Raw genomic sequence first — 15956 nt, 5'->3', positions numbered from 1 at the left:
GAGGAAGTGACACAGTAAGACAAGACGGAGCTCAGGGAAGCTTTCGGGAGCATCACCAAGTTGGGCAGAGAGGAATGAGCGGGTGGGAAGCCAGAAGTAGGTTGGTGGGGAGTTCTCAGCAAGGAGGAACTAGGGGCCGAGGGCTTGTCAGACAGCAGCAAACTATCCTTTGGCGTCCGGACAAGTCAGTCTCTCCCTGAAGGGCAGCAGAGCTCCCAGGAGGGCCATAGGCCAGTGCCCCCAAGCAGACAGAACACACACACACACACAGCAGTACGTTACAGCTAGACACACACACACGCACACAGCAGCACCTTACAGCTACACACACACACATACAGCGCAGCACCTTACAGCCACACACACACACATACAGCAGCAGCACCTTACAGCTACACAAACACACATACAGCAGCAGCACCTTACAGCCACACACACACACATACAGCAGCAGCACCTTACAGCTACACACACACACATACAGCAGCAGCACCTTACAGCTACACACACACACATACAGCAGCAGCACCTTACAGCTACACACACACAGCAGCAGCACCTTACAGCTACACACACACACATACAGCAGCAGCGCCTTACAGCTACACACACACACATACAGCAGCAGCACCTTACAGCTACACACACACACACATACAGCAGCAGCGCCTTACAGCTAGACACACACACACACACAGCAGCAGCGCCTTACAGCTACACACACACACACACACACACACAGCAGCGCCTTACAGCTACACACACACACAACAGCACCTCAGAGCCAAAGAGGAAACCAAGTCCGCAGGTAAAAATTATACTTTTATTTGAGTCACCAGGAGAAAGATTCACTTGTGGTTCAAGTCAAATGTTCAGAATCATAACAGGCCAGAAAGATTTGATCCCGAGCACAAGCCCACGAGGGAGGGGACCAAAACAGACTGAAATGAGACAACAACCCCATATAAAAAGATGAGTGGGCGGCTTCACACACGCACACACATACACACACACACGGATGAAATGTTTGGACAGAGGCAAATTTCACGTGGTCATTCCTGTTTCTTTTTAAATACAGGTTTGTAGGGTGGTATTTTGTTTTTTCCAGCTATAAAAAAAGGCCCAAAAGTGCATGTGTGAGGGGGGAAAGGCAGAAATTAAGCAATAAAGTCATTTTCCCTGGAGGGACATGAGAGGGAGAAAACAGGAGGCAGTGTTGGGAGAACACACTTGGCTCACCACTGGGCTTCTTGTTATTTTTAGTATTGGTCCACAAAAGTTATATTCGCATTCTAGCTTTGATGCCTCTTTCCTAGGATTAAATGAGCTGAAAGACCTCTGTGAACTGTAGAGAAGACCGGGGGCTCAGCCCAGCACAGCCCAGCCCCTCAGGGCTCTGTGCTCTTCTAGGGATGTAATGGTTCTGGTAAGGAACACAGACACCCAGCAGCCTCCGGGTCACTCAGCACCAGTGTGACAGTCCCTCCTCTTTCTGGGGGTGTGTAAGAAAATGGCCCCTATTTTTAGGACAGGAAGAGTAGAGGGAGGGCCTGCAGCAAGATTCCATAACTGGCTTGCCTTATCTGGGAAGGAAAATTAAGCTGAGTGACAACAGGCTGCTTCTTGCTGCTCCCCCCCTCCACTCACCACTCTCCCAAACTCAGGTCCTCTAAGGGGATGTGTCCCTAACCTTTGGTCCCCAAATCCACATTGTGCTTTGAGATCAAGAGGAAACAGAATGCACCAGCGCCACCCAAGACTCCCAAGAGATTCTCTGCCTCCCCAAGCCCCCACATCGCCCAATATAAGATATTCCACTTGCCTCCACCTAGGCTGGGGCCAGAGAGGAAAAGGGATGGGTCAGGCAGGGCCTCCCCACCCACAGTCTTTTCCTCAACCTCTCATTTGGGGTAAATATCCCCAAATCAATTAACAAGCAGTTGACAAAAACACCCATGATGACTGACTGTTGAACAGGCCAACACCTTCAGGTCCTGCCCCTCACCTGGGGGTACAAGTGTGCAAAGGGACAAGAGGCCAACGGCGGGGGGCCTGGTTGGGCTCAGGGTGAAAATGGGATGGGGACTCCCAGAGGGTGGCAAGAAAACCAGAGATGAAATCAAGTGAGGCCAGGGTTGTCACAGCCACCTGCGAGCAGAAAGCAGGAACCGGATATAGCACCATCTTTCCCTCCCCATCCCGGAGGCTGTGCTTCCAGTTTTGCAGCCCTGGGACCCTCTTTCTTGCTTCAAGGGAGCTTTATGTAAGTGATGGGGAGGTCTAGGGAAAGAGCCCCCAGAGTGAGACACCCACAGGGTGACACTTCTGCCACCCTATTCTGCAGCCCTAGACAGAGATGGGGAAAAATATGCCTGGAGTGACAGAGCCTTCCTCTACCCCTTAGCCCCAGCAGGCTGCAGACCCTGTGGCAGCCCCACCAACTCCACACTAACCTCTTACCTTCCACCCTGCATGCTGCAAAGTGCAGTTTGGTGGGCTTCCTCCACTCAGAGATGGGGAGAAGGAGGAACTTCATTCCAAAAACACATAAGGAACTTCTCTCCCCCAGGAGCCCTCCCCTCTCACTGTGGCTTCTGAGGAAACTCTCGGGGGAAGACGGCTCTTCGTACCCTCACATCACCCCACCCACACATAGGCCCAGAGACACCTACAGACACCCCCTGCCCCATCTCTCACATTCACACTCACACACTTGCATGTCAGACACCTGCAGACATACATGCTCCTGCCTCCGCACACCAGGTCTTGGAGGTTTAGTGGTCCTTGCTGGCTTTGTGCAGCTCCAAGTCCGCTTGGCACTGGGCTGGGGAGGGGAGGCCACGGAAGGCTCTGAGACATCTTCCCACGAGGAGCAGGGAGGAGCAGCCACCTAACCCAGATCCTGGGGGCTGAGGGAGGCTGAAGACCAAAAGGCCCTGAGGCACCCTTGCCCAATACTTCGGGACCATGGCTTCCAGCCTAGGAGGCAGGCAAGGGTCCCTGGAGACTCGGGGTGGGCGTGGGGAAAGGGGCTGCAGGAGAGAACTCCTTGTTCCCCTCTTCCGGTAGCCGTCCCTAAAATTAAGAAAGGCAAGAACCTGACCCAAGCGGTGCTTCCTGGGGAGCTCTTTGCCCGCTGCGGGTATGCGTGGGCAGGAGGGCAAAATCACAGTGTGCGAAGGAACGCGTGGGGAGGGGATGAATGCACCCCGCAGCAGGAACCCCGTTCTCCTGTTGTTGCCCCTGAGGAGGGAGGTAGGGAGAGAGACCCCAGGTGGGCAGAGCCCCCTCTCTGAGAAAGAGAAGTAGAGCCCATCCCACTGGTCCCTACACAACGGCAGAGCGCCCGTCGCCATCCCAGGAACCAAGAAGTGGATCCCACTTTGGAGAATGTAGGGAGCCCCTGCCCTGGGGTCCTGGGAGTCTCAGGCTCACCCCAGCCCTGGAATGTGTGGGTATGTGAGGAGCTGGGCAGGAGGACGTGAGGGAAGAGAACAGAGGGGCAGGCGAGGCCCACAGGCCAACAGGTAGGTCTTCCATTCCAGCCCTGCCCCACGGGCCTCACCCTCCCCCAGAGAGGCCCACGCCCGTTCCATCCAGAGAGAAAACCAGGAAGTCGGTCAAGGGGGAAGCCTGCCAGAGGAGGGAGCCCGCGGAAGTGGCAGAAGAAGGCTTCAGTTGGCAAAAGAAGCTGGAAGAGGGGTGGGAATCACAAGCTGTTGCAGGTTTTAAAAAACAGAGACACTGAAGAATGGATGGGTCACGCCCAGGACGGATGCGATGCCGTGGAATGTGCTGAAGACAGATGGGGGCGCTGCAGGTTCAGATGGCCTCCACGTAGTTGGCCGGCAGCATCCCCGTGTCGCCGGTGCGCTCCACCGTCCCGTACATCCAGCCGTCGTCGATCTGCTGCACGTTGATGATGGTGTCACCGTCCTGGAAGGAGACCTCGTCCTCGTCGGCGGCGCTGTAGTCATACACCGCGCGGTACCGCTTCTGTGGGGGAAGTGTGGTCAGCCTAGGGCCCTGGATGCCGGCTCACCTGGGTCTGAGCATTTCTTTCTAACTCTCCAGGACCCTGGAGCAGAGCCTGGGGGAGCAGTGAACTCAGAAATGGAGCACCAGGCTCTGCTACAAAGATTCTTACCTCTGTGTCTTGCTTTCTGAGAGCAATCAATCTTTTACAACCTTTGGCAGCTATTAAGGGCCAGAGGCAGAACAGGGACTGGGTCACATCAGCTCTGCCCCACCTCCCCTGAACAGGACTGCAGTAAGGTCCACCAGCCATGATGACACAGTAATGTCTAAAAATATGACACGCAGGCCAGGTGTAGTGGCTCACACCTGTAATCCCAGCGCTGTGGGAGGCCAAGGCAGGAGAACTGCTTGAGCCCAAAAGTTTGAAATCAGCCTGGGAAACATAGTGAGAACACCGCTCCCCCTCTTTTTTTTTTTGAGATGGAGTCTTGCTTTGTCACCCAAGCTGGAGTGCAATGGCGCGATCTTGGCTCACTGCAACATCCACCTCCTGGGTTCAAGTGATTCTCCTGCCTCAGTCTCCCGAGTAGCTGGGACTATAGGTGTGTACCACCATGCCCAGCTAATTTTTGTACTTTTTTGTAGAGACAGGGTTTCACCATGTTGGCCAGGATGGTCTCAAACTCCTGGTCTCAAGTGATCTGCCCGCCTCGGCCTCCCAAAGTGCTAGGATTACAAATGTGAGCCCATCTCTACAAAAAATAAAAAATTAGTTAGGCTTAGTGGTACATGCCTGTAGTCTCAGCTACTCAGGAGGCTGAGGTGGGAGGATCACTTCAACCCAGGAGGTTGAGGCTGCAGTGAGCTAGCTGTGATTGCACCACTGCTGCACTCCAGCCTGGGCAGCAGAGCATGACCCTGTCTCAAAAAAGAAAAAACAAAAACAAAAACAGAAAAAACATGACCTGTATGCTATTATTTGCATGATTATAAGCACCAGTAGTTTCTCTCAGAAGCCATGATGTGTCCTGTCCAAGTTCAGGACAAAGACCTTTCCTTGGGAGAAAAGTCTTCAGGGGACGTGTCTATCAGGTTCCACCTTCCAAGCCTCAGCCAAAATCTGCTGCTTAAGCCCTAGATCTAGGTAATGTCCAGTAAGGCACACAAAATCCTACAGCATCACCTACTACCAGGATGGAGTTTTAAAAAAGAGAGAGGAAAAAAAAAAAAAGAAAAAGAAATCCTATAGCTATAGACAACATTCTACCTCCCCTGACCTTCACTGCCCTTGACTTGTCTCTGAGGCTCCACAGGACAGTTTGAAACCAACAGGTCTATGGGATAAGAGGTCACACTTCTCATGAAGTGACCTCAGTCTCTCTCATCACCAATTCTGCCTCTGTCTTGGTCTGAGCCGCTCCCATCCATGCCTGCATCCTGTAACAGCCTCCTGATGGTCTCCCTGGTTCTACCCTTAAACCAGCCTCTTCTCAACACAGCTGCCAGGGTGGTCTTCCAAAAACCTATGTCGCTCTGCACAGATCAGAGGTCCCAGAGGCCTTCCTGGGGCCCACAAGTCCCTGCATAATCGGAACTCTTCCCCTCTCCCACTGGAGTCAATCTGGGTTTCCTGCTGCTCCTTGAACTTTCCTAGAATATTCCCGCCTCAGCACCTTCGCGCTTGCTGTCCTCGTTGCATGGCTCACTCTTTCCTTTATTGAGGACTTTGCTCAAATGTCACGTCTTTTTTTTTTTTCTTTTTTCCAGCCGGAGTTTCACTCTTGTTGCCCAGGCTGGAGTGTAAATGGCATGATCTCGGCTCACTGCAATCTCCACCTCCCAGGTTCAAGCAATTCTCCTGCCTCAGCCTCCCAAGTAGCTGGGATTACAGGCGTGCACCACCATGCCCGGCTAATTTTATATTTTCAGTAGAGACAGGGTTTCACCATGTTGGCCAGGCTGGTTTCGAACTCCTGACTCAAATGATCCGCCCATTTTGGCCTCCCAAAGTGCTAGGATTACAGGCGTGAGCCACTGCACCCGGCCAAATGTCTTTTTTCTTTGGAGATGGAGTCTTGCTCTATCGCCCAGGCTGGAGTGCAGTGGTACGATCTTGGCTCACTGCAACCTCTGCCTCTCCGGTTCAAGCAATGCTACTGCCTCAGTCTCCCGAGTAGCTGGGATTACAGATTACAGGTACACGCCACCACACCTGGCTAATTTTTGTATTTTTGGTAGACAGGAGGTTTCACCATGTTGGCCAGGCTGATCTCAAACTCCTGACCTCAAGTGATCTGCCTGCCTTGGCCTCCCAAAGTGCTGGGATTACAAGTGTGAGCCACCGCACCTGGCCAAATGTCTTAATCCAGCTGCTTTCTATCCATCCCTCACCCTGCTGTCTTTCTCTTCACAGCATGTCACCGCTGACCTTACCTTATATACCTATTTTCTTACTGCTTTCTTGTTTGTCCCCCTGACTGGAATGTAAGCCCCCAGAGGGCAGGGAAGTGGCTTTATATTCAGAGGTGGACCCCACACATCCAGGACAGACCATTAAGGAGGGAAGGACTGGCTGGGCTGCCTGGAACCTTATCCTTCAGACTAACTCTTGTGCCAGTGCCGCGGGCAGTCCTAACATACCTTTGTTTGTGTGCCCAGAGCATCAGGCTCCAGCCTGCCATTATCTCAGGTGATTTTATCTCTCTAAGTATCTGTTCTCTCCTACGTGAGCTACTTTGAATTCCCAGGCACCCAGCCTGGAGGCGCTGAGCCTGCCAGGAGCTTGGTAAGGGTGGCTCAGCGGCACCCATGGGTAGAGTGAGTGGCAGGACTTATAGATCATTCACTTGCTCTAGGCCTGGCGCAGAGTAGTTGAACCAGAGGGATGCTGCCAGGTCCCCAGCCCAGCAGGGGACACAGAGAAGGTGACCAACACAAAGAGTTCTTTTTAGTTGGAAAAAGTGCTCTGAAGGCAGCCAGTGGAGTTGAGTGGGGCAAAGCATCAGGGTGGTGTGCTTTGCACGGCATGGCTGGGGAGGCCCCTCAGAGGCAGGGGCAGCCTGAGAGCTGAAGGATTTGGGGGCCATCCTCATGACGCGAGGAGAGCAGCGCCCAGGGCTGGAGGCCCCACACAGAAAGGTGCCTTGTGTGTTCCCAGGTAGCTGGGGTAAGGAAACCCCGCCCAAAGCAGGGTGATTGACCTGCCCATGGTACCCCAGGGGTGGAATGCAGGGCCCCAGTCCCAGCCAGCCTCTGCCCACTACGCCAACCAATTTCCTCTCTGCTCATAAGGCTGAGATCCTTATCATCACACACAAGAGTGTGGGTGCAAAGGTCAGGAGAATCCACGAGCTGTGTCCAAGCCTTCCCTGAGGACCCCCTGCCTCTGGCCTCTCCCCTCCGGCCAGCGTTACTCACCCCGCCACCACCTGGGGCGCTGCGCTGTATGGAGACTGGGGCTGCAGGCTCCTTGTAGCCACCATAGGACTGGGCCACCGGCTGCTGCTGGGGCTGCTGGTAAACTGGAAGATGGGAGGAGACAGGGCTCGAAAACTGTCCTGCCAAACCCAGCCCCTCCCAGAGCTCCTGAGAAGCCCATACCATGCACTTCGACCCCATCCCCAACCCGGCTCAAGCCCCACAGCTCAAAGGCTGATGTCCACGTGTGCACATCTGCCTGTGTGGTGTATCCCACAGCAGGGGCTCTGAGCCCCATGACCTGGGAGCCTCTCCTTTCAATCCTCTTGGCGCAGTACAGGCCAGACCCTGGAGCTCACGCCCTCATCCTGGATGAGAATGGGACCTGGGGGCTTGGGAAGCAGTCCTTTCCATGCCTTCATGCGTACATGCATGCGTGCGTGCATGTGTGTATGTGTGTGTGTGTGTCTGTCTCTCGCCGGCTTCCTCCCCACCCCAGCTGGTCCGGCCTCAGGTCCTCTGTCCCCTCTTGCACACAAGAGGCTGAATTGCCTGTTGGTTAAGAGCAAGGCTCCAGAAGGTGTATCTGTCTGTCTGTCTTTTCTCTGGCTTCCTCCCCACCCCACTGGCCTCGCCTTAGGTGGTCTGCACCAACAGGCTCTGCACTCACCCGGGGCACTGGTCGGGATGTGGTGAGGCTGCTGCTGCTCTGGGGGCCGCCGGTAGCTGCTGCTTTCCTGGGAATCCCGGCGCTCTGGCTCCATGCCCTCGCCCCCGCTAGGGCCCATGCGGCTCTTCTCAAACTCCTCATGGTATTTTATCTGCAAGGTCAGAAGGCACTGGGTAAAGGATCCCACCGCAAACCACCCAGTTCCTTCCCGTGACCCTCAAGATCCCGGGATGGGAGAGACTCCCCAAGAGCTTTGGGCAGAGAAAGCTAGGTCTTGCTCTGGAAGCACCAGCTATGTGCCCTTGGACAAGCAACCTAACCTTGCCAAGCCTCAGTTTTCACCTCTGCAAAATGGGACACCAGTATCTCCCTCAGACGTTGCTGGAAAATGCAATGAAATGACCGACGTAAAAGCACCATGAGAACTAAAGGAACTAAAGAATTAGATCAAAGTTTGTGGTCACTTTTCTTTTTTTATGAGACGGAGTTTTGCTCTGTTGCCCAGGCGGAAGTGCAATGGCATAATCTCGGCTCACCGCAACCTCCACCTCCAGGGTTCAAGCAATTCTCCTGCCTCAGCCTCCCGAGTAGCTGGGATTATAGGCGCCTGCCACTACACCCAGCTAATTTTTTGTATTTTTAGTAGAGACAGGGTTTCATCACATTGACCAGGCTGGTCTCAAACTCCTGACCTCAGGTGATCCACCCACCCCCGTCTCCCAAACTGCAAGGATTGCAGGCATAAGCCACTGCGACCAGCCAAGTGGTCACTTTTATATGCCTGCGGCGGAGGCGGGGTCCGCTCTGTTTCTGCCCTGATCAACAGTAACAACAGCAGCAGCGGTTTATTGAGTTCTTACTGTGCTGGGGCTGTGCTAGGCATTTTATGTCACAGGCTCATGTGAGCTCGTCAGCGCCCCTGAGGGGTAGATTGCAGACCCCATGTAACAGGCAAGAAGGAAACGAAGGGATTGATAAGTGAAGTGAGTGGCCCAAGATCACAGATTCCAGACCCTGGCTCTTTATCAACAGGCGATTCCGCCTCTTGTGTGCAAGATGTCGCGGGTGCTGCAGTCTAGGATGATGCTCTGCTGAGAACCCCAGGCTTTAGGGACAAAAAGTGCCAGACCCTCCCTGAGGGTGAGACATTGTCTTGGAGATGGGCTCCTTCTCGGGTCAGGTTCCAAAAATGGGCAGAGAGGCCCAAAGAAGTCACATCCCTCAGGAACACCCCACTAGGCAGGCAAGTCAGTCTCTTGCCCCCACAGGGCAGTACTGGCTACAGAGACCCCCACCTTGACCACCACCACCCAGGAGTCTGGAGTTGGACCTCATGTTGTTTGAGGGCTGTGACTGTGCCTGCCTGGGGCTGGCTGCATTAGCCATCAAGGTCAGGAGGGCAGGGGAGGCAGGTGCCCACCAAGCCAAGTCGGGGAGGGGAGGGAAGCTGCACTCTGCCTAGACCCCTTGGGTGCTGTGGCGGAGGACTTGTCCAGTTTGGGGGAACCAGAGACCCTGCTACCTCCATCAGAGACCTAAGCAGGGTCAGCCAGAGGAAGCCCCACCCCCACTACCAGAAAGAAACCTCAGGGTCAACTGGCCCATTTGTGTCCAGAGCCTCAGCCCCAGCTCAATCCTCTTAGCCAACTGAGTCAGAGAGAAACGGTCGTTCATCCACCTTGTCGTCTTCAGGCTGAGTCCCACAGTGGGACCAGAACACCGGCCTCGGTGTTGCCTGCTAGATTCAGATTCTGATCGGCCCCAGGCTTCCTCCATCTCCCAACCCCCATGGCACCTTCTCTGGACACCAGTCTTTCCTCCTCTCAGGTCTGAAAACTGTCCAGATGGCCTTCTGGGGCTGCCCCAGACTGCCAAAGACAGGCCTGCCAAGGTCTCCTAGATCTCAGCCTAAGAGCCAGACCCTGGAGAATCACGGGTGACTCCCCACGCTTGCAGCACCCTGACCTTGTGGCGCCCTGACCCTGTGGCAAACAGATCCTGCGGCACCCTGGCCCAGTGGCAATCTGACCCTGTGGCACCCTGGCCCTGCGGCAATCTGACCCTGTGGCACCCTGGCCCTGTGGCAATCTGACCCTGTGGCACCCTGGCCCTGTGGCAATCTGACCCTGTGGCACCCTGGCCCTGTGGCAATCTGACCCTGTGGCACCCTGGCCCTGTGGCAATCTGACCCTGTGGCACCCTTGCTCCCACTCTCCTTCCTCCAGCCACTCCATGAGGCATAAGGCCCATACCTTCACACCTCACATGCCTGGATCCAGCTGCTCTAGCCCCACCTGGGCCAGCCCAGACCCGGCCCCCGGGCTCATATGGGACAGGGGAAAAGTCAAGATCCCTATTCCCAGGCAACCGTATATCAGGTGGGTTTTGAGGCCTGCATTGCATGCACCTGCAGCAAAAATACACCACAAGAAAAGCGGGTGATAAGGCGAGCGCAGTGGCTCACACCTATAATCCCAGAACTTTGGGAGGCCAAGGTGGGTGGGTCACTTGAGGTCAGGAGTTCAAGACCAGCCTGGCCAACGTGGTGAAACCTGTCTCTACTAAAAATACAAAAATTAGCTGGGTGTAGTGACAGGCGCCTGTAATCCCAGCTACTCGGGAGGCTGAGGCAAAAGGATAGCTTGAACCCAGGAGGCAGAGGTTGCAGTGAGCCAAGATCATACCACTGTACTCCAGCCTGGGTGACTCTGTCTCAAAATTAAAAAAAAAAAAAAAAAAAGATGAGTTACAGAGCCTCACATACATATCTCATTGCCTCGAATGGGAAAAGACCTCCAGGTGGGCCCATTCATGGAGGGGGGAGCCAGCCCTGGCCAGACTGACCACGCCCAACCCCACTAGGAAGGGCACCAGGGCACTCCCAGACACGGGGCCCATGCCCTGCTCTCAGATCCCTAAGACAAGGCCAGAAGTGACTCTCCCAGCCCACTCCCTCAGCAGCACCCTGTCCGCTGGTTGGGGGTGGTGGGGGAAGACAAGGGAAGGGGATACCAGTCAGCAGCCCTAGTTGATACACTTCATGCATATCAGCTCACTGAATCCTCCCCACAAGCCTCTGAGGTAGTCAATGTTGTATCCCAATATCCAAAGAGGCTAAGGGACCTGCCCAAGGTCATCTGGACACATGGTGGTAGGGAGGGAAGGGATTAAGGTCAACCCGAAGGCAGCCCACCCTCGCCACTCAAGGGCGGTCCAGCCTTCTCTCATCCTTCAAGGTCCATCTCGGCACCTCATCCTTGGGACGCTGGCCCTGGCTCCAGGCTGAACCCAGGGCTTCCACAGCACCCGGGACTGGGCTGTGCTGTCGGTGGGTGGTGTCCCCCCTCAACTGGATGGAAACTCCTGGAAGGTAGTGAAGGAGCCGGTTATTCTGATGCCAGGGCCTCCCACAGCATTGCACACCCCAGGCCTCGGGACTGGCTTAAGAGAACAGACCAAGATCCTGGAGACCCTTGAGCTTTGCTTCTTAAAATGTGGTCTCCAGTCCGGGCGTGGTGGCTCACACCTGTAATCCCAGCACTTTGGGAGGGTGAGACTGGTGGATCACCTGAGGTCAGGAGTTTGAGACCAGGCTGGCCAACATGGCCAGGCACCTGTGATCCCAGCTACTCAGGAGGCTGAGGCACGAGAATTGCTTGAACCCCGGAGGCGGAGGTTGCAGTGAGCCGAGATAGCGCCATTGCACTCCATCCTGGGCAACAGAGTGAGACTCCATCTCAAAAAAAAAAGGAAAAAAAAAAAAAGTGGTCTCCAGACTACCTGTGTCTGACTCAACTGGGCTCCTTGTTAGAATGCAGGTTCTGGGGCCTTCCAGAGAATCTACAAAATCAGGGCTGGGGTTCTGGAATATGCATTTTGGAAAAAAGCTTCCCAGGTAAGTCTGAAGCAGGCTTCAAGTCTGAGAATGGGTGGTCTAGAGCAGAAGCTGGGAAACTATGGTCCATGGACCAAATCCAGCCCACAGCCGGCTGCTAAGAACGTGTTCCACATTTTTTAATGCTTGGCAGGGGGTGGTGGAGGGGGGGAAGAAGAACCAAAAGAGGAATAATATTTCATGACACATGAAATTTCTCTGAAATTCAAATTTCAGCCTCCAGAAATAAAGTTTTATTGGAACACAGCCACACCCACTCAATTACCTCTTATCTGTGGCTGCTTTCACGGCAGAACTGCAGAACTGAGTTGCTGCCACACAGGCCATATGGCCACAAAGCCTGAGATACCTCCTACCCAGCCCTTTACAGAAAAAATTTACTGACCCTTGTTTGCCAAAATACTCTGACGGCGTACTCCTATTGGTTAAATGTATTTTAGCACAACCTTCCTGAGTTATGTATATTTTATAAGTTACACAGAAGTTATCACTTGACAAATATAGAATGTGTATTGTAAAACTTGCACCAAAAAATGAATGTTAAAAGTATGAGATGGGCCGGGCGCGGTGGCTCAAGCCTGTAATCCCAGCACTTTGGGAGGCCGAGACGGGCGGATCACGAGGTCAGGAGATCGAGACCATCCTGGCTGACACGGTGAAACCCCGTCTCTACTAAAAAAAAAATACAAAAACTTAGCCGGGCGAGGTGGCGGGCGCCTGTAGTCCCAGCTACTCGGGAGGGTGAGGCAGGAGAATGGCGTAAACCCAGGAGGTGGAGCTTGCAGTGAGCTGAGATCCGGCCACTGCACTCCAGCCTGGGTGACAGAGCGAGACTCCGTCTCAAAAAAAAAAAAAAAAAAAAAGTATGAGATGGCCAGGTGCGGTGGCTCACACCTTTAATCCCAGCACTTTGGGAGGCCAAGGCCGGCAGATCGCTTGAGGTCAGGAGTTTCAAGACTAGCCTGGCCGACACAGTGAAACCCTGTCTCAACTAAAAATACAAAACTTAGTCGGGCGTGGTGGTGGGCAACTGTAATCCCAGCTACTTGGGAGGCCGAGTCATGAGAATCACTTGAACCCAGGAGATGGAGATTGCAGTGAGCCGAGACTGCACTCCAGCCTGGGTGACAGAGTGAGTCCATCTCAAATGAATGAATGAATGAATGAATGAGATGAGATGAGATGAAAAAGAACCAGAACCAGGAGTTCTAGAGTTTTCTTCCTATAGGAACATGCAGGCTGTCCCACACCTTGACGACCCCTGGTAGGCTCTATCCTCTTCACTTTTCTTTTTTTTTTTTTTTTGAGACAGAGTCTTGCTCTGTCACCCAGGCTGGAGTGCAGTGGCACAATCTCAGCTTACTGCACCTTCCGTCTCCCAGGTTCAAGTGATTCTCCTGCCTCAGCCTTCTGAGTAGCTGGGACTACAGGCGCCCGCCACCACGCCCGGCTCAGTTTTGTATGTTTAGTAGAGACGGGGTTTTACTAAAACCCTGCTGGCCAGGCTGGTCTCGAACTTCTCGACCTTGTGATCTGCCCACCTCGGCCTCCCAAAGTGCTGGGATTACAGCCGTGAGTCACAGTGCCTGGCCTCCTCTTCACTTTCCAGAGAGGAAACTGGTGGGGAGAGGAACAACCACAGAAAGGTGTGAGGGCTCAGGGTTTGGGGATCCGGGAGGACAGAAGTGAGACAGAGAGTGAAGAGAGCGACAGCTCTCCCCCACCCTCAGGGGAAACTCAGAAAGCAAGACACCAAGACAAGGAGAGAAACTGGTCCTTCCCAGACGGCTCAGGCCTGCAGGAACTTCCTCCAGACCCTGGTAGGAACCTGGCGGAAGCCGGCTTCACTTCCTGTTCCCCAGGACACTGGCCTGCTTTTCCTGATCTGGGAAAATGGGGTGGGAGCACACCATTTGGGGCGGGAAGAGGAGGAGAGGCAAAGCCTGCTGTTTCCCGGAGCACCCCTGCCCCATCAGGGCTGTCCTAGCCTGGGCAGTCCCTTTTGGGCATCCCCTCCGCACACCGGCTCTGCTGTCCCCTCTCCCCCTTGGCACTCACTGTGCACAAAAGGCAAGAGCAAGCACACGGCCAGGCAGAGCTTACACGTTAACAGCTGGGAACACCTGCATTGTTGCTGCTCCTGCTGGCTGAACAGCCGACAGTTCCTGCAGCCCAGGCTGGGGGCACAGGGAGGGCAGTGGCGAGGGCCTGGACAGAGTCTGGAGGGAGTCCAGTCTGGACACAGAGGGCAGTTTACTTAGGGGTTTGGGTCAGGATCAGCCGCTCCTTTCCCGGCCCCCTCCGTTCAGGCTGGAGCAAGGACCCGCACCCACGTGGCAGCACAGGCTAAGCCTGTTCCTGAGGTGAGGCAGCCAGCCCTGGCCAGGCTGAAAACCCATCCGACCCCAACACCCACTGGGAGGGGCACTCCAGGTGACGTTCTCACAGACCCAGCACAGGAGGTGAGTCTCCTGAGCCCCACTCTCTTAGTGACCCCTGTCCACTGGTGTTGGTGGTGGGGAGGGCACAAGGGAAGGGGCCACCCCTCCTGAGGCCTCCAGGCTCACAAGGCATCTGGCCTTCCAACTTGTGTCCCGAAGTGGGAAAGGTCAGCTTCCCTTGTTTCCTTTCTGTTAAGGAAAAGAGCAGGCCCCTGAGAACACGTGACCAGGGAGGGAAGTGCAGACACGGACTGGACAGGGACCTGCCCTGGGCCCCGAAGATGCCGGCAGGGGGCCTGCAGGGACAGGTGTCCTTGATGTTGGGGGCCCAGATGAATATGTGACAGCTTCCCTGGACGTGACCCTATCTGCATTAGCGATGGGGTGACAGGGAGCCTTTTCCCCTGGGAGGAGAGCAGGTCTGGACCCCACAGGCTCAGTCCCTTATGATGGGCCGCACTGTTGCCAGACCAATGCCTCATCCTTGGGGGAGCCGTATGCTTACTCACATGACCTTGGGAGAGTCACTTTCCCCTCTGGGTCTCAGTTTCCTCATCTGTAAACAAGGCCATGGTACCATCTGCTCCCAGGCAGTCCTGGGAACCCCGACCAGCTCTAGGAACCTGAGCAAACTCTAAGCTGAAAGCAAGTATGGACACGTGGGTATTCCCATAAAGGGCTGGGGAAACCGATCTTGCTTCTCAAAAAGTCATTACACATAGATAAATGTATCTCAAGTTATGGCCAGCTGACCCAGACAGCTGGAGGAATAGCTGCCTGAACCCAGGACACCCTTTCCGGGTGGCTATCAATGTTCACAACCTCTGCAGCTGCACAGCTCTTCACACAGCTCGACCAAGCTGTTCATACCCTGACAATCATCGCCCTGAAAAATGAGTCAGACACACACACTTGCATTCCCATTTTACAAAAGAGGAAAATGAGGCTCAGAAATTAAATGACTTCCCGAGGCAGAGCTTTTATTGCTCAGTAACAGCCAAGGCTGGCTGATGACACAAGGACAAAATCCCAGCTAGACCGGCCCTTTCCTGAGAACAGGCGTGGAGCAGGGTTACCACACGTCCCAGTTCATGTCCGCGACCCAGGGATGAACTTCAATGCACCCCTTTTCACTCTCAACACGAATGATCATCAGAAAGTCACCCTAACTCGAGAGAGAGGGACACCAGGCAGGCAACTCAGGATGGGCGGTACAGAGGGGCTAAATGGGCTCAGAAAAAGTGAGGCTCAGCTCCCTCCAGCCTGGGCCCACCTGGACAAAATTCCCAAACCCTCAGCTTCCTCTCCCTCCCCTCCCCAGCAAATGAGGAAATTGTGTTATTACTCTCCTGACCCACCTACTGGTTTGTTAAGCAAATAGGCACATGAGGGGTACGTTAGCACATTCAAAAGGCAAAGAAACATTTCCCAGCTTCCAAGGGCCAGGCTGATCCCTGCTCCAAGCTCTGAAAAGTTCTGGCCTTCTGAGAGCCCTGAGTGAGGACCGCCCTAAGCCCAGACATGTCAGCACAGTCCCAGCTTGGGAGCTGTCCTG

The 15956-nt window shown here is 54.5% G+C and overlaps 1 protein-coding gene across 4 annotated transcripts in view; it reads right to left on the bottom strand.

The window, feature by feature from the left end:
- Positions 1 to 801: 801 nt before the first annotated feature.
- LASP1 (LIM and SH3 protein 1) overlaps positions 802 to 15956 on the bottom strand; it is a 53649-nt gene continuing 38494 nt past the window's right edge. For 2 of the 4 annotated variants that reach the window (XM_025363664.1, XM_025363667.1), the window contains 3 exons: positions 8066 to 8216; positions 7396 to 7499; positions 802 to 3996 (listed from right to left, as the gene is read on the bottom strand). In XM_025363664.1, coding sequence (XP_025219449.1) covers positions 3823 to 3996; positions 7396 to 7499; positions 8066 to 8216 — 429 coding nt within the window. In that variant the 3' untranslated portion in view covers positions 802 to 3822. Of the gene's footprint in view, positions 3997 to 7391; positions 7500 to 8065; positions 8217 to 15956 lie in introns of all 4 variants that reach the window. The other 2 variants (XM_025363666.1, XM_025363665.1) reach the window with 2 other exon arrangements.

Source organism: Theropithecus gelada, chromosome 16, assembly GCF_003255815.1.
Source record: "Theropithecus gelada isolate Dixy chromosome 16, Tgel_1.0, whole genome shotgun sequence".
Taxonomy (NCBI): domain Eukaryota; kingdom Metazoa; phylum Chordata; class Mammalia; order Primates; family Cercopithecidae; genus Theropithecus; species Theropithecus gelada.
The sequence above is the reverse complement of the archived record's forward strand: the minus strand, read 5'-3'. Positions and strand labels throughout refer to the sequence as shown.